This window comes from Amia ocellicauda, chromosome 5 (assembly GCF_036373705.1).
Source record: "Amia ocellicauda isolate fAmiCal2 chromosome 5, fAmiCal2.hap1, whole genome shotgun sequence".
In the NCBI taxonomy this organism is placed as follows: Eukaryota; Metazoa; Chordata; class Actinopteri; order Amiiformes; family Amiidae; genus Amia; species Amia ocellicauda.
The window spans coordinates 21,218,974-21,238,495 of record NC_089854.1 but is presented as its reverse complement, the minus strand read 5'-3'; the positions used below and the strand labels follow the sequence as shown (position 1 = coordinate 21,238,495).

The 19,522-nt window shown below is 40.0% G+C and overlaps 1 protein-coding gene across 1 annotated transcript; it reads right to left on the bottom strand.

The window, feature by feature from the left end:
• Positions 1-6,359: 6,359 nt before the first annotated feature.
• Positions 6,360-16,601, bottom strand: samd9l (sterile alpha motif domain containing 9 like). Its single transcript, XM_066704271.1, has 3 exons — positions 16,527-16,601; positions 12,541-12,596; positions 6,360-11,827 (listed from the first exon to the last, which is right to left on the bottom strand). Exons 2-3 carry the CDS (start codon positions 12,542-12,544, stop codon positions 7,209-7,211), a joined length of 4,623 nt encoding a protein of 1,540 aa, XP_066560368.1. The 5' UTR covers positions 12,545-12,596; positions 16,527-16,601; the 3' UTR covers positions 6,360-7,208.
• Between the last annotated feature and the right edge of the window lie 2,921 nt (positions 16,602-19,522).

Genomic DNA, 19,522 nt, shown 5'->3' with positions numbered 1-19,522 from the left:
GAGTTTTGGAAACCAGCGCTGTTCTGAGGGGCAGAACAGGGACGCGTCTGATTGGTCACTTGCCTTTAGAAGGCGGGACGTAAATCACGCGTTTGATGGGCTTGTTTAATTGTTCTTGGAGGCGGGACTTGGCTCTGAGGTGGATTTATTTTGAAGAAAAAAAACGGGAAAAGAAGATTAGTGCAATTAGCAAACATTACCCTACCAGGCTGTAATCTTAATCGTGAAATGTAAGTACAATATATATCGTTTTATATATTTACATTTTGCATAGTATTAATACTGAGATTAACAAGAATAATTAATAACTCTGAACAGTGATCATTAACATGTACAGTTCAGGCTTAAACATGTATTACATATAATAGGACCAGGCATCTTTGCTGGTACAGGGGGGGAAGTATTTAAATATATGTAGTTGGTTAAATATATTTTTAGAAATGCATATCAATATGTATTAAGCTAGGTAGCTAACATTGCAATTATAAATAAATCCTCGTACTGGAAAAAAATCCTTACATACACACCCTGAGTCTCGTCTTTTCTTGAACGTTTCTCCCTAACATCACGAGTGACTTCTTATGTATTCATTTACATTACTCCAAGAATAACCATATGTATGTATATCTCTGCTCTGAAAACAGATCTGTCTCTGCCCCCAGGTAAATGATTTGTTATCTTGTAAGTCACCCTATATAAAGGTGTTAGCTAGATAAAGTAATAATAATAATTATATATAAATCAGACTTGTACGAATGACTGCCTTTGGTACTGGATTATGCAAATTGTGGCTGTTACCCGCATCTTTTCCAAATCATGGTGTATGTTAAGGTGTCTTTGTATGTTATTTTCAATGCTTTCCTAACTATTTTCACAGGGTTTATTCTGGATATGGAAGACCTCTGGCTGCAGTCCATTAAATCTAATCTTAAACCGGAAAGAAATGAAAAAGTCCAAAGACAAGTTTATTCGTTAAGCGATCAGACAAAGGAATCATTTATGCAGGACTTTTTAGCTAGCATTGATGACCATAATCAAGGCAATTATCCATCAGTTAAAACCAAAGGTGCACATCATTTTCACTATTTATAAGCAAAATGAACTCCACAAACAACCAGAGCTAATAGCTGTAAGAGTTATGTCTCCTTCAATATTGTTAGTGATGTTAGTTTTCAAGGAGTAATTGTATAAATGCAGATATATCACAATGGGCATGATTCAGGTAATTTAGGGATGGTGTGAGAGAACACTCATACTTTCAAAGTACAAATAAAAAATCTAAAACAAACAGGACCCTGAACTCAGACTCCACATTTATGCGTCTTAAGAAACGTAAAAAATAGGTTTGGAAACCATGGTAAAAAGTAGTAAATATTGCTGAATTAAGTATTAATTTGACAATGCACCTTGTAAATGTAGCTCACATATATAAAATACCTTGATAAGATATCTTGATACTATGTTTTACTGATGTTTTTCTAATCAGTTTTACTGCAATTCAAAAAGAAAATGGCATGTACTTTAATGTATTCATTTTTATTTTGTTTATTTATTAAATTATTGGGAGTTACAATATGGCACAACTTATTTCACAATGCACATTTAAAAACAAAAAAGAAAAGGACAATATGTATGACAATCATTTATAATGTGTTACATTTAATATTAATGAATTTCATTTTTGAAAGCTACAACAAAAAAGTAGTTTTCTCTGAAACAAACAATTTAAGTGCTTAAGACAAATTACATTCACTGCAACTTTTCCTTGTAAAATATTCTCCCTTTCTTTCAGGCACTGGTCAAGAATGCAACTATATACATTCAGAAGGATTCCACCCAAACCATGTGTGACCAAGTCAAAGCTTTCCAACTGTGTAGATAATGTAGTTTTTAATTTGTTCAGATTGTTCCTAGAAAACAATAAATCCAGCACATAAGTATTCTTGTTATGGTGTTTATCTCCTTTGTGAACTAAATTCTGTTTAGAGGCAATTAGAAAATCACAAATCCATTCACATATTACATTAACATATTGACACGTGGTATCAGAGGTGTTATGACAGTGTAGTGGTTAATAGTCAATAGAAGATATAAATAGTGAACACACAGACATTATAAATTATTTATATTTTACATTCAAAATTTGCTTAAAGTTCTTAAGATATACAATGAACATGACAATACATTTTTTAAACCATAACTTGGTTATAGTGTAACCGAGTTTCCTGAACTGTTGGATATCAGCAGCTCTTGAATGGTGTTGGAATCAGCACTCAATATTGGAAAGTTGTTGGCAATGCTTTTAAAGTCAATAAACTTGCTAGCCAGAATGCCAACATCTTTGGAAAGATCAGCAGGTTCTCCTGAAAAAAAAATCTATTTGAATAATACTAAGCATTATTATAACTTTGTATACAAATATTTATATTTAATTCAAGACTTACTAAACTTTTAATACATACAAAGATATAATACCTTCTATTTGATGCAAGTATACATAATTTATATTTTATGCTAATCAACATATAATAGCTTACAAATACATAATTAGTTAATTCATGCAAATGTTTTTCATTGCAATGTATTGCAACTCTTTGTTTTTAAACTTATGTATGCTGTCCTAGATATTTAAATAATTCAAGTTGGCTATACCCTCAGTCATTTTCGAGCAAGCACAGGGAGGTAACCCTCGATTTTGCTGCAGTTTTTATCCCTGCTGGTTTTTAAAACTGTTTTATTTCTTGCTTTTTGGTTTTGACTCTCCTTAGGTAAGCTACCACTCCATTCATATAGAGTTTCTCTGGGCTGCTGCATCTCCTCCTCACTTCATCTATGCTTACTTCATAACTATCAAGAATATATATGTCATGACAATCATAGCAGCATACATATTGCTTTCCAAATCAGGTAACAGTACTATCATTTACACTGAAGGATTTATACTGAAAAATATGTACAAGGTATCTTTTACTCACACACTTTTCCAAAACTGCTTATCCTTACAGGGTTGTGGTTAACTATCTCTGCTAACATTGGGAACACCCTGGATTGGATGCCAGTCTATTTCAGGGCATACACGCACAAGCACACATTAACATAAACACCTTGTGGCAATTCATAGTAGCCGATTACCCTTCTAACACGTTTCTGTGCGGTGGGATGAAAAGAGCCTCTCTTAACTGTTATATGCAGTAGACAATAAATGTTTAATCATTTCAGCCAAAGGTTGCTTTACCCTTTGTGATATTTATGAAAATCACTTAAAATAATAAATATAGAATGAAATACATTGTAAACTGAATTGTTTAAATATATTACATACATATTTCATACCTTCTTTGCTGCTTGAAGTTTGATGGCTTCAGCAAAGATTCAACTGTAAATCGAGCTGTGGCTTCATTTGAGCTATGAGAAAATAAGTACTGGTAATTAATATATTGCACTTTACAAGCTAAATCCTTCACCGTTGTCTACATTCCTTTTGACTTGTAAGATAAACTAAATGTATGTTCATGCTTAATTAATCACAGGTTGAATTGGACCAACATAATTCATGTTAATTTAATAAAAACAATGTGTTTAAAACCATTTTTAATGGTTGGATCTAGAGGGTGGGGCTAAGTGGCCAAAAGTATAAAAGCTGGTTCAAGGGCCTTAGTAAGAGAGAGCCTGGTAGAGATTAACACCTGTCTGTTTGTGATTGCTTAGTGTGTTGCAGTGACTACACTGGTTTTGTTCTGGATCTTTGGGAAGACTATAAATGTTCCGGTTTTGAAGCCTTGCTGCCCTTGTTCTTGCGTGTCTGACTTTGGGACCACTATATACACTCACCTAAAGGATTATTAGGAACACCTGTTCAATTTCTCATTAATGCAATTATCTAACCAACCAATCACATGGCAGTTGCTTCAATGCATTTAGGGGTGTGGTCCTGGTCAAGACAATCTCCTGAACTCCAAACTGAATGTCTGAATGTGAAAGAAAGGTGATTTAAGCAATTTTGAGCGTGGCATGGTTGTTGGTGCCAGACGGGCCGGTCTGAGTATTTCACAATCTGCTCAGTTACTGGGATTTTCACGCACAACCATTTCTAGGGTTTACAAAGAATGGTGTGAAAAGGGAAAAACATCCAGTATGCGGCCGTCCTGTGGGCGAAAATGCCTTGTTGATGCTAGAGGTCAGAGGAGAATGGGCCGACTGATTCAAGCTGATAGAAGAGCAACTTTGACTGAAATAACCACTCGTTACAACCGAGGCATGCAGCAAAGCATTTGTGAAGCCACAACACGTACAACCTTGAGGCGGATGGGCTACAACAGCAGAAGACCCCACCGGGGACCACTCATCTCCACTACAAATAGGAAAAAGAGGCTACAATTTGCACAAGCTCACCAAAATTGGACAGTTGAAGACTGGAAAAATGTTGCCTGGTCTGATGAGTCTTGATTTCTGTTGAGACATTCAGATGGTAGAGTCAGAATTTGGCGTAAACAGAATGAGAACATGGATCCATCATGCCTTGTTACCACTGTGCAGGCTGGTGGTGGTGGTGTAATGGTGTGGGGGATGTTTTCTTGGCACACTTTAGGCCCCTTAGTGCCAATTGGGCATCGTTTAAATGCCACGGCCTACCTGAGCATTGTTTCTGACCATGTCCATCCCTTTATGACCACCATGTACCCATCCTCTGATGGCTACTTCCAGCAGGATAATGCACCATGTCACAAAGGTCGAATCATTTCAAATTGGTTTCTTGAACATGACAATGAGTTCACTGTCATCAGATCTCAAGCCAATAGAGCATCCTTGGGATGTGGTGGAACGGGAGCTTCGTGCCCTGGATGTGCATCCCACAAATCTCCATCAACTGCAAGATGCTATCCTATCAATATGGGCCAACATTTCTAAAGAATGCTTTCAGCACCTTGTTGAATCAATGCCACGTAGAATTAAGGCAGTTCTGAAGGCGAAAGGGGGTCAAACACAGTATTAGTATGGTGTTCCTAATAATCCTTTAGGTGAGTGTATATATATATACAGTGAGGGAAAAAGATATTTGATCCCCTGCTGATTTTGTACTTTTGCCCACTGACAAAGAAATGATCAGTCTATAATTTTAATGGTAGGTGTATTTTAACAGTGAGAGACAGAATAACAACAAACAAATCCAGAAAAACGCATTTCAAAAAAGTTATAAATTGATTTGCATGTTAATGAGGGAAATAAGTATTTGATCCCCTATCAATCAGCAAGATTTCTGGCTCCCAGGTGTCTTTTATACGGGTAACGAGCTGAGATTAGGAGCACTCTCTTAAAGGGAGTGCTCCTAATCTCAGCTCGTTACCTGTATAAAAGACACCTGTCCACAGAAGCAATCAGTCAATCAGATTCCAAACTCTCCACCATGGCCAAGACCAAAGAGCTGTCCAAGGATGTCAGGGACAAGATTGTAGACCTACACAAGGCTGGAATGAGCTACAAGACCATCGCCAAGCAGCTTGGTGAGGAGGTGACAACAGTTGGTGCGATTATTCGCAAATGGAAGAAACACAAAATAACTGTCAGTATCCCTCGGTCTGGGGCTCCATGCAAGATCTCACCTCATGGAGTTTCAATGATCATGAGAACGGTGAGAAATCAGCCCAGAACTACACGGGAGGATCTTGTTAATGATCTCAAGGCAGCTGGGACCATAGTCACCAAGAAAACAATTGGTAACACACTACGCCGTGAAGGACTGAAATCCTGCAGCGCCCGCAAGGTCCCCCTGCTCAAGAAAGCACATGTACAGGCCCGTCTGAAGTTTGCCAATGAACATCTGAATGATTCAGAGGAGAACTGGGTGAAAGTGTTGTGGTCAGATGAGACCAAAATCGAGCTCAACTCACCGTGTTTGGAAGAGGAGGAATGACCCCAAGAACACCATCCCCACCGTCAAACATGGAGGTGGAAACATTATGCTTTGGGGGTGTTTTTCTGGTAAGGGGACAGGACAACTGCACCGCATCAAAGGGACGATGGACGGGGCCATGTACCATCAAATCTGAATTTGTAATGATTGATGCCTTTACTTAACTATATTTCTGCACTTTGTTTTGCACTTATGTTGTAAGGGCGTCTGCCAAGAAATAAAAAATAAATAAAAAAAATATATATATATTTATTATTATTATTAATAATAGCGAGGCTAAAATACATGGGTTAGACAGTAAAGTGGACAGTAAAGTTAAATTTTAGTCTTAGAAATGTCCCATTATGTCTTCTCATATCTCACAATGTATTTAATTGAACAGCATGTACAGTAATATCTGCGCATTACAGTAATACTGGGTGGCCTGTTACAGTAAAAGTAAACCATGTAAAGTATCCAGCTAGTTCTTAATTTTATTACTCATCAGTTCATAACATTTTGAAGTGATAGTATAATCATTGGAAATACAAATGTCTCTCATTGAGAAAACATTTACAAATACACATTACAGAAAACAAAACCATATAATGTCTGGATTTCAAAATATTGTCCAGCCAAGACTGAAAGAGAACAGTGATGGGTTTCTGAGGCTGGGGATCTGCTCTTTGTCTCGCTTTTTTTGATGAGTGAAATATGTTTTTAAGGATGATGGCTTGGGAGCAGCAGCAAACCCATAGTTTCTTATAAGTGTTCCCATCCAGGCATCTGGGCCTTCTGAGGGTCCCAAAAATAACAGATACAACAACATGACTTTAGCATTCTGTGTTCTCATCATTATTATTATTGATTTATTATCAGACGCCCTTATCCTGGGAGACTTCCAGTTTACAAAAGCAACATTTTAAAACATTACAATAGTCCAGTAATACAATCAATGCAAAATACAATTTAAAGCATTACAATAGTTTAGTACAAAATACAATAAGATAACTAGAGTGAAGAAATAGTATATTTGTATCAGTTCTTAATCCAAGTTTAAAGTTTCCCTTTAAGTACCCTGCGTAATCTATGAAAATATAATTTCAAAATGAATCATCTGTCTCCAGTGAAAATCTTTGTGTTTGCAAAGAGCACAATTCACATAACAACTTTTAAATCTTTTTGATTCTGTAACGTATATTCAAAATAATCCATACTTTTCTGTACTATTGGGTTTTTGTTGTTGTTGTTGTTTTTTATATTAACGGCTCCATCAATGTGTTTCTGGTCAATTCAGCATAGAGTACACATAAAAACGTTATGTAATGACTGTGATATTGTGAGCGACTGGTCCTTGAAATGTAAAGCCCAAATAAAACGTGACATTTTCATTGCCATAAGGCACTGAAGTGGAATTCAAGGCATGGATTTCGAATTTCTTATTTTCGGGACCCTTAAGAAAGACAGTGCCATCTTCAGTCCAGCCCTGGACACGTTTCAACAGCTTAGTGATTCCTGACACCTTACAGACCTCTCCCTGGAGCCACTTCATTCTCTTCTCAGGGACTGTGAGAAGGTTGGTGTGTGTTTCCACCTTGCTCTTGTGAACAACCCTGTTCCACCCACTTCCATTGCCAAGGAAAAAGTGAATGTAAATCCTTCTCTTTCTTCGTGGCACATCTTTCATTTTGACACGGTAATATCTTTTGAGTAACTCTGCTGCAGGCATGATAATTTCATATTTAATTTCCCTAGCATGTTCACTGTCATCCTCTTCGGGCCAGAAAAGGAGAGTGAGTAAGAACAGAGCACTAGATTGACATTTATGTCTCTCTTTTGGAAACTGGTGGCTCAGCTTCTGAAGTTCATGAAGAGCAGCAAGTTTGGGAGAGACGGTTGACAGACATCCCAGAGCAATCTGAGATGCTATGTAGTTCACAAGGTCCATCTGGTCTAGCTTTGCATTGTGTGGGTCATTAGGGTACAAGGATATGATGTCTTCAAGTGCTCTGATTGGGTCTTTCATTTTCTGGTCAGTCAGGATGGAAAAGATGGTAGTAATGTTGCCACCACCAAGGTGGTATATCTTCATGCGTCTCATGAAAGCGGTGCCTTGGTTTGACATCCAAGCCTGATTACCTGAAAAGAATGATTTATCAATGAAATACTTTCCAAACACAGAGGATTTAATCACGAGCCAGGTCTTTGGATTGCTTATCTTAATTTCTGAGCTGCTGCCTTCCTCCTCTTCTGCATTGGTATCAGTCTGAAAATAGCTCAGGTCCTCTGAAATCCATTCAAGGGCTTCATACATGTTCTTCTGAAGGCTTTTAAGATCACAGTGGAAGTCCTCCCATGGCTTGCTGACTTCTTCAGGAATATAATCTGTGACCAGATACTTTACAAATTCACTGTGACCACTGTTTCTATTTGAAAATACTGTGAGTGAGGAAATGAGCTTCAACAAATTACATCCAATTTCTACTTCTGCATAAAAACCTGAATTATTAATGCTGTCTTTATCCAAATTTGCTACTTTCTGACATTTTTTAAAGCACTCAATCGCTATAAGTCCTGTTTTGATTGTGTCTGCTGTGTTTTCAGCTGTCATGTTCAGTTTTCCCACTGCTTTACATTTAGCATCAAACCATCTCCTAAACACTTGTCCTTTAGTGTCCAGAATGTAGGAGTTGTTCGGACGCTCTTTTGCTGCTATTTCTGCCCAGGATTTGGCTTCCTCAAACTTCTCATAGGAGTAATTCAGTCTTGCAAGCTGCTGAGCAAAAAACACATCTTTATTGAAACGGTTATAGGCTGCATGCAAAAGTTCAATAGCCCTTTCGGGGGTCTCCTTTTCTCTTACATGTTCAATGAGAGGAGAAAAGAAACTATCAGATTTGTCACCTTTGCTTATTCTGCAGCGCTTCATGAACAAATCCCGAAGAAACTTTACATACTCCTCTCTTCCAAACCTGTTCTCAAAGAGCACATCTTCTTTAAGAAGATCCATGGCGATCACACTTTGTTGCTGCCGGCTGCCTGAGAGCTGCTGCAAAATTTCTTTTGCAACTAAGGGATGAATTATACGTACAGATTCGATGTACGTCTTCTCATCTCTCAAGTGTACGAACACAAGTTTTGCCTGTTCGCTCAGTGATCTTTCGAAGTTGTGCTGGCGGAATCTGTCTATATGAATGGTTAATGCGAGCAGAGCTTCACAGTGGGATTGTGAGATATAGGAGTTCTGCACGTAGCAGTTGAGTAATGCCACATATCGGATGAGGCGGCTGGTGAGAGATGAGTGGTCAATGCCTTGTAGCAAATGTTCCACAAAATCTTTTATGTACTGTTTCTCAAACTCTTCACTCATCAACACAAAAGTCAGGATGAACTCCGGCTGGTACTGCTCTTCCAGTTTCTTCCGTTTTCCGGCAAACTGTCTTTTCTCCTCTGATTTTAGTTTGTGGGTCACGGCAACATTGTGTAAAGGGTAAGCTCTGCACATTTGTTCTGGATCATGAGATCGTGTGCAGCTCAACAGAACGAAGCACAGCGTGTTTTGATTGATCTTCTTAGTGGTGACAGCAACTTCTAATTCATGCCTCAGATCATCAAGGTACTCCTCATCTTTGTCTTCTATTAATAAGAGCACAGGGAGGCATTTCTGTGTGTCCTTTTCTTCATATTCACGCAGCTTAACTGCATGCTCACAGACCCTGGCAACAGGGTATGAAGGCTTTACAACTGCACATCTCAGGTCCCTTCTGTTGTTCCAAAGGATCTGTCTTGCAACTGTACTCCCACCACTGCCTGGATGATGGTATATATGTATACAGCTCACAGGTATCTGTTCAGGACTCCATTTCAAAATATCCCTGAGAACCTTGGAAACTTCCCCGTATGCTTCTCTCTGAAGAACCTCTCCAACATATTTTTGTTCTGCAAGCCAAAAATTCAGCCAGCTCACTTTTCCACCATGGTAAAAATGCCTTTCAATATTTTCTTTTTCAGATTCCACAAACTCAGCAGTGGTTTCTTCACACTGATAAACACTCAGGATTTCCAAGGAAGACATCCTTTCTTCCTCTGCTGTTTCAAGTAAGCAGGTCCCCTTTGTGAAGACAGATAAATGCTTGTGGGTTCGAGCTGTGAGGGGCTGGATGCGCAGAACTGTTGCGTTCACGTGGCTCATTTTCATTCTCACAACACTTGCACGGTTCACAATTTCGGTGCTGCAAGATGCCTGAGCAAAACCTGTCCATTTCAGATGGTTTTCTTCAGATTCTGAAATGCAAATGATGTCTTCGTGACCTTGCATTTCCGCAAAGAACTCGTGGAAAGTGTGCACAAGGGGCTGCTCAATGGGTGACATGAGAAGAAAAATCACAAAAAACAAGCCCTTTGGCAGAATTTGTTTGCAGATCAGTGACACGGCTTCCTTCAGGAGGGTCTTCTTGGTTTTGATCCAGGTCATTTCATCACAGGCGACTTCATTTCCATGGTAATCGTTCCTTCCATTGCAAAATATCCAGCTGGTCTGTTCAAATAATTGCAAATGCCTAACAAAGTCATTGATGCTTACCCCACCTTGAAGTTTGTAGTTCTGCAAGAAGTGCAAGTTTGCTGCATGGTGCTCTTGATATTTGTTGCAAAATCCAGAGACTTTGGAGTCAGGGTCAAAATCAAACACACAGAAAATCTTCATGTTCAGAAGGAAATCAATGGCGTTCAGATCCTCCCTTGGAAACTTGTTTGTAACAAGAATATACCACTTGTCCTTTTCTATATATTGCTTGCCACCAGTCAGCAGAACCATCAGTTTTCTCCCCAGGTCTTCACAGACATCTGGTGCGTTACGAAAGTGTGAAACTTCTGCTCTCTCCCGTTGGGCGTCTCTGTCTTTTACATTTTGGTAGAACTCAAGGGGGTCACTAACAGGTTCTGTTTTGGCTCCTACTCTGCGATAAATAGTGGTCTTTTCCCTTTCAACCTTATTCGAGGATTCCTTAAAATTAGGTAGACGGACAGAGTAAACTTTGCCCTTTACAATGCTAACTGCAGGTACAATGTCAACCTCAATGACGAAATGTTTTTCCGAGCTATTCATGTCAACAACTTCTATAAACTGTGGTGGGCGTATGCACTGCCAGACATGCTCACTGTCAGGAGCAGAAAAACTCTTTCCTATGTGATCTAAGGCATCAACATAGAGGTCTTTCTCTTCCACGGGCACACCAATGATTTCACCATGCACAAAACCATGGTCTTCTCTACTGTCCACGACCCCAAAGTAAATTGTGCCATTTGAGCGAACATTCATGCACCCAGAGCCAAACTTGAGAAGCTCTTTGGCAAACTTGGCCTGAAGTCTGGGACGATCCAGACGAGCTGCTGTAGTTAAAGATTTGTATTCACGGCAGGGGGTAATTAGGTCCACAACTCCCGATTCTGGCTGCAGCACATTGTGTTTCACATATTTGATGTCAATCCCCTCTTTGCCAAATGGCCGTGGTTTGCAGTCTCTCTTTTGTGAAAACAAGCTCGCTCTCTGACCCGCTGCTGCATCTGTTTCTGCCTCTGGACGGTCCTGACCCTTCACAGCGTTGATTCTTACTGGACTCGTTTCTTGCTGATCACTTTGGCCGACAGCTGGGGAATCCGGTGACATTTTTGCCTTCAGAGAAGGCTGCTCCTTTCCCAGAGCCTGCCGAGAATTAATCAGCTCATTGCGTTTTTGCAGTATTAAGAGCGCTGGCCCCGATTTCATACCAGTCTGCTGTTTGAGAAATTCCTCTGTTATTTCTCTTAGAACTGGTCCATCTACTTCCTCTTCGTTAAGTTTCTTAACATACTGTTCTTTAACTCCTATGGATGTTAACCAGGAGCTCACGTGGGCTTCTGTCCATTTCTCGACTGGCAGCGTATTGCACTCTTCATCTGTGTTGGGAAAATAATATGAATTAATTAATTAATAAGTATATATAAAATAATTTCAAACGATTCTGGAGAATTCAAACTTTTTTTCTTGAGCAAAACATTTTTTAAATTTTGTCTCTAAATATAAACCTATTTTATCTACCTATTTATCATTATTATTGTTTATTTATTGGCAGACACCCTTGTCCAGGGCGATTTACAGTTTACACAAGTATTACACAAGTGCAACAATACAATTCAATACAGAATTCAAATTAAGCATTAATAGTAAATACAATTTAAGAATTATAAAAGTGCAGAAGTACAGTTAATAAAAGACACAAGGCACACATCCAAGTTCAAAGAGTTAACAAGTGCAGACATGATGCAGTGACGTCCTAGGTATGAGCTAAAGGGAGGGGGCAGAGGGGAAATGACAGTAAACAACAGGAGATAAAACAATGGAAAAGCAAGCAGACGCATAATGAAGCACAGTAAAATAAAATGTGAAATGACAGGAGTGCTAAACAGCTCAGGAAAATATGCTGCTATATTACAAGTACAGACTGAACAGATGTTCTCAATACATTGGTGCTTTAATGTTTTTGTTGATTTAAATTTGATTAAACATATATATATATATATATATATATATATATATATATATATATATATATATATATATATATATATATATGCACATTGGCCACCACGCAGCTTCTCTGAACACTTACCCATTTTTTAAGTGGGGGGGGTGGCAAAGTGTCATATACAGGTATCCATAGTGAATCTAAAAGATAAAATAAATATATTTTGTTGACTCACCTGAATCAGTTAGAAATAAAATTAACACTTTGGTGACACATTTATAAAGCAAAATATGACATCAGTTTCTGATCTGTCATTTCTACTCATAATATGTCAACTGTGACAGTCATACTTTGTCTAACACCTCAGCTCTGAAACACTAAATAAGATTAATTAGATTAATGATAACAGAGTGTTTGTTTGATAGCCAGATCTGTTTTTTCTTTGAGTCCACAGTATCTCATAATTTTGATTTAGTAAATCGAAATAACAATCAGTCAATAGCAGTCATCCCACTGCTCAAGAAACCAACCCTTGATGCCACCTCTCCTCAGAACTACCGCCCTGTCTCCCTACTTCCCTTCCTCTCAAAGACTCTCGAGCGGGTGGTCCACCATCAGCTCTCTGACTTTCTGTCCCAACACTCACTCCTTGATCCTCTGCAATCCGGCTTCCGCACAGCTCACTCCACTGAGACGGCTCTCCTGGCAGTCACTGACTCCCTCAGCCGTGCTCGGGCGGCCTCCCTCTCCTCAGTCCTCATCCTCCTTGACCTCTCTGCAGCATTTGACACCATTGATCACTCCATCCTCCTCTCTTGCCTCGCTGACCTTGGGATCTCTGGGACTGCTCTCACCTGGTTCTCCTCCTACCTCAGTGACCAGTCCTACCAAGTGACATGGCGAGGCTCCTCATCCACCCCACAGGCGTTCCTCAAGGCTCCGTCCTGGGCCCGCTCCTGTTCTCTCTCTACACTCGCTCCCTGGGCCCCCTGATCGCTTCCCATGGTTTCTCCTACCACTTCAACGCTGATGATGCCCAGATCTTCCTGTCTTTTCCCTCTTCTGACCCTCTCATCCCCTCACGCATCTCTTCCTGCTTGTCTGCCATTTCCGCATGGATGCACTCGCACCACCTCAAGCTCAACCTCTCCAAATCGGATCTCCTGTTTTTCCCCCACTCTTCCTCACCTTCTGCTGACTTCCCCATCTCAATCCCCTTGGAATCCACCACACTCTCTCCTTCTTCTTACGCTAAAAATCTAGGAGTGACCCTATATCCTGCGCTCTCCTACTCCCAGCACATCACCACGCTGACGCGCACCTGCAGATTCTTCATGAGCAACAAAAGCCGGATCCGTCCCTTTCTCACCGACTACTCAACTCAGCTACTCGTCCAGTCGCTGGTCCTCTCCCGCCTGGACTACTGCAACTCCCTCCTGGCCGGCCTGCCTGCATCCACTACCCGCCGCTCCAGCTCATCCAGAACTCTGTGGCTCGTCTGGTATTCTCTCTGCCACGATTCGCACACGCTACTCCACTGCTCCACTCCCTCCACTGGCTCCCGATACCGGCACGCATCCAGTTCAAGACTTTGACCCTCACCTACCGCTGTCTCGACCACACTGCACCAAGCTACCTTCAGTCATTCGTCTCTCCATACATCCCCACCAGACCACTGCGCTCCTGCAGTGCCACAAGGCTAACTCTGCCTCCTCTCCACTCTCCTTCCTCCAGAGCTGCTCCTGCTCATCCCTGGCCCCTAAGTGGTGGAACGACCTGCCCACCGAAGTCAAACCAGCAGAGTCCTTGACTTCATTCCGGCGCTTACTCAAGACACATCTCTTCCGACAGCACTTGTAATATTAGTCCTCTATCCCTGCTAGATAGCACTTCACAGTTTTTATTATGCTCCTCGCGTTCTTGATTGTTTACCTCCTTGCTCCCTTTCCTGTAGCCCTAGCCTGTAACCCTACATCTTGACAGCACTTAGCTTTCACCGTCCAGGATGTAGGAAGTCTCTTACTGTACTTGTGTAAATTGTAAATTGGAATTTGTAAATGTATTATCTTGAATTGCTATGTTTGATCTAAGTTGAATTTGTAATGATTGATGCCTTGTACTTCTGTATTTTTGCACTTTGTTTGCACTTATGTTGTAAGTCGCCCTGGATAAGGGCGTCTACCAAGAAATAAAAAATAATAATATACTATCTCATCAAATTAATTTATTTTCACTATTTCGATTTGTGATAATTTGTTATTATAGTAGTCAAGTGATGATAAGTGCAGGTTGAATGGTTTGGGGTTTTATTAAAATGTCTTTGCTCTGGTGAAGTCAAACGCATAAGAGCCACTTTCGCTCGGTGTTATTCATTAGAGATGGATTGTGAACGAGTTGGGGAGGGAGAAAACTGGTGCACACGGGCACATATCTAGCATTAGCCTACTGCTGACACTGAAAGTTAATATTTGGTTTATGTTAGTCAATCACAAGTAACTATGATGGTGCTGGGCCCATGGTCTCAGTGATGCTAGGCTTAGCAGAGACAAGTCAGAGGTGAGTACAGCAGAGGTATAAACAGAGGTACACAGATGCACTGCCAGTTCCTTATGATGTCAGCTCTATACAGTATGTATTAGTAATTAACACTTGGGGTAGGGGGAACTCATATACAGGGACAGGCAGCACAACAGGGAGGCAATGCTACAGTGACACACCTATAGTGGGGAGTTGTCTCCAGTTGTTGTATTTGTACTATTTGTTCTAACATGTTCTAAAAGTGCTGGTTGTAGTGGTTTAGTAAATTCTCAGGGTACACCGGTGAAGTAGTAACAAGTTTATTACAAAAAAATAAAAAATACAGGTGAACCTGAAGCCCTCCTCTCACGTGAAGTGGAGAAAAGCCTATTTGTATCTTCAGGTTGCAGTTGCATCTATCAGAAGTGATTATATCTCATTAAAATACAGTTGTAGAAAATAGATTTCCCACATGCATAATAATTAACAGTGGCTTGAGCTGATCAGAGTTGTGGTTGTGTTTGATGTGCTGACTGGTGCAGATGATATCAAAGACAAGTCCTTGTTTTAAGTCCTTAATCAAATACCTGAGCCCCAAAACACACAACTGTTTAACTGTTTTAGCTGATTGGATATCACAGAAGGCAGTGGCTGAATGAATAACCTAAAGAGAATTGCTGGTTGAATAATTCTAAAGACAGTACTTGAGTGAAATAACCGAAAGATGACAGCTGTATACAATCCAAGAAACTAAGAATGAAAGCAGCCCCCAGAAAGGAGTAAAATAGACACAAAATGTTGATAATAGACAAAACTGAATGAACAAGAAAATAAAAACATTTTTCCGGTGTTTCTCGGTGTCCACCGGGACACTTCGAGTCAGGACGGGATTTTCAAGTGCCCTTTAAATGGAAAGAAAACATCTTAATCACACACTATGTACAGTGGCTAAACTGAGACATTTCAATAAATACAACGAATAAACACATCATACAAGTTACAGATCGCTGTTAACATGTTTTAAAAAAGGTATAAAAAGTTGCATTTCATTTGAATTGATACGGTTTAATAAATAGCGAATTGCAGGATATTTGCACACGGAATGCATCTGGGATCCGCCCCATAACGCGTGGGATTTAGGGACCGGATTAAATCAAAATGTTGACCCACCCGCTAATAGCAAACTACATACAAGTGCATCATAGCGGTTACATTTCTGATTAGAAGAAAGTGTCATCTCACTGAAAATGAAGCCGCAACTCAGTACAGGCCTGTAGTTTTCTATTAGCGGGAGGGTCAAAGTTTTGATTTAATCCGGCCCTAGGTTTCGATTCATGAAAGGAAGCAAGGAGTATAAAAGCAACACATTTAATCATTATATGGATAATAAAACACTTTACTGCATTGCACTTTAACTCAGACGTCCAATCTTTTATAATAATTCAAAACGTTACGTTCTCGTTATTACGTTCTCGACCCGCAAAAAACAATTACATTAAACCTTCGATCAGTCTTTGCAAAAACTCCCACTTGTCGTTTTCTTCGTTCCAGCCTAAAGACGAAAATATGCAGGTATCGATCTTGCTATAAAGACTTATGCTTTGAAAACTTACCTGCTCCGTGTGTCCTGACTTTGCACAGACTTCTGCTTCTGTGCGCAAATACCTCCGCTGATGACGTCACGGGGCAGGCCGGTCACCGCCGCATTCTTGCGCATGTCTGATGATTGCACATTTTCATAGAGCTCAGCTCTGGGATATTGTCAGGGTTGCCAGATGCTACTCCGAAATTCCCCCCACTGGGAGCCAATTTCCCCCCATTTTCACAATACCCTCATTAGAGAGGAATTGCATATACAGTATTGCCATACTAATGTATAGGCGCCTTAAATATTAATTTGATACAATATTGCAATTTGTAACTAATGTAACTCTAATAAAAGGCTGTATTAACGATGAATGCTTCTGTCCCAGGAAGTGTAACAGTCCTGGCTGCTGACCAGGTGCATTTAATAGTCTTTTTATGTCATCTTGAGGGGGTGTGTATTTAAGTACGAATGCAAATTGACATGCAGCACGAAAGGTTGTTAAGTCATGATGCTTAAAGCCAAAGGTGAATTGCACATATATTGTATTTTAAAGTGTGTGCATTTATCCTGTTTTAATTTGATTTTGAAAGTAGAAGACTGATTCAACAGGTGTTTATTTCATTTTGTTTAATGCAGCCACTTGCTGAGAACATTGTGAACAAGTAACAATTATGAAGAAAAGCAAACCTTGAATATAATTAGTTCACTTGTTTAAACATGTGAAAAACTATAGTGAGGGGGGAAGAAAACACATAATCTTGTGGATTGATTGGAAGGATGCTATTGATAAAAATAACAGTGAAATAGTGATTATTATTTGGGTGAGTTTTCACTGAACAGAGGAATTAACATGGACTCCACCTTGCAGGCTGATATTGTGATAAGCATCATGATTCGAGTCGGCCTATACGCTCCTTTAAAAGTAGAGTGAATACATTCATTATATATATATATATATATATATATATATATATATATATATATATATATATATATATATATATATATACTCACCTAAAGGATTATTAGGAACACCTGTTCAATTTCTCATTAATGCAATTATCTAACCAACCAATCACATGGCAGTTGCTTCAATGCATTTAGGGGTGTGGTCCTGGTCAAGACAATCTCCTGAACTCCAAACTGAATGTCTGAATGGGAAAGAAAGGTGATTTAAGCAATTTTGAGCGTGGCATGGTTGTTGGTGCCAGACGGGCCGGTCTGAGTATTTCACAATCTGCTCAGTTACTGGGATTTTCACGCACAACCATTTCTAGGGTTTACAAAGAATGGTGTGAAAAGGGAAAAACATCCAGTATGCGGCCGTCCTGTGGGCGAAAATGCCTTGTTGATGCTAGAGGTCAGAGGAGAATGGGCCGACTCATTCAAGCTGATAGAAGAGCAACTTTGACTGAAATAACCACTCGTTACAACCGAGGTATGCAGCAAAGCATTTGTGAAGCCACAACACGTACAACCTTGAGGCGGATGGGCTACAACAGCAGAAGACCCCACCGGGTACCACTCATCTCCACTACAAATAGGAAAAAGAGGCTACAATTTGCACAAGCTCACCAAAATTGGACAGTTGAAGACTGGAAAAATGTTGCCTGGTCTGATGAGTCTCGATTTCTGTTGAGACATTCAGATGGTAGAGTCAGAATTTGGCGTAAACAGAATGAGAACATGGATCCATCATGCCTTGTTACCACTGTGCAGGCTGGTGGTGGTGGTATAATGGTGTGGGGGATGTTTTCTTGGCACACTTTAGGCCCCTTAGTGCCAATTGGGCATCGTTTAAATGCCACGGCCTACCTGAGCATTGTTTCTGACCATGTCCATCCCTTTATGACCACCATGTACCCATCCTCTGATGGCTACTTCCAGCAGGATAATGCACCATGTCACAAAGGTCGAATCATTTCAAATTGGTTTCTTGAACATGACAATGAGTTCACTGTACTAAACTGGCCCCACAGTCACCAGATCTCAACCCAATAGAGCATCTTTGGGATGTGGTGGAACGGGAGCTTCGTGCCCTGGATGTGCATCCCACAAATCTCCATCAACTGCAAGATGCTATCCTATCAATATGGGCCAACATTTCTAAAGAATGCTTTCAGCACCTTGTTGAATCAATGCCACGTAGAATTAAGGCAGTTCTGAAGGCGAAAGGGGGTCAAACAGTATTAGTATGGTGTTCCTAATAATCCTTTAGGTGAGTGTGTGTATATATATATATATATATATATAATCAGTTTTATTAATTAAATGTCTATTCGCCCTATAAATGTATATGTCTTAATTTATGGTGATTACTATTAAATATACATACAGTGGCAGAATTATTTGGTGATTCAAAAGACACATTCTGCAAACAGCACCTACTGTATGTGATACAGTAAAGTTGTTTATTTGTGGATGTCGGCAAATACTATTTGTTATGATTAAGTAACTGACTTATACTATGTTTTATAATGGGGGGTGCTGATGAAGTCAGGTCCGGAGAGGGGACTGGGTTGGAGGCATAGGTGCCGACTACGCGGGGGCTCAAGGGCTCAGCCCCCACTGAAATTTTGAATAGTTACTTAATTATTCAAGGAAGAAAATAAAACAAACACTCCCCACCGCTTCTACCGGAGAAAACACTGTCAGCCCCCCAACTCTTGCCAATTATTTTATTTGACAGTGGTTGTAGGGGTTTCGGCTTAGTAACTCAGCCCCCCCACTGGGAATTTCAAAACTCGACGCCTATGGTTGGGGATGCTGGTGAAGTGAACTCTGAGGGCAATTTACAATGAGGAAAATAATCCTGTTTTTTTTACTTTTGCCCATTTTCATATCCTTTTCCCCCCACGTTTCCCCCTCATGCAAGATTTGCCCCCATTTTCCCCTCATGGCTTCAATTTCCCACCATAAATGGGGGGTTTCCCCCCAATCTGGCAACCCTGGATATTAATATGCCACAGGTTTACATTGTAACTACACAGCTCTTATTCTTATGCACAGTGTGTACTATAG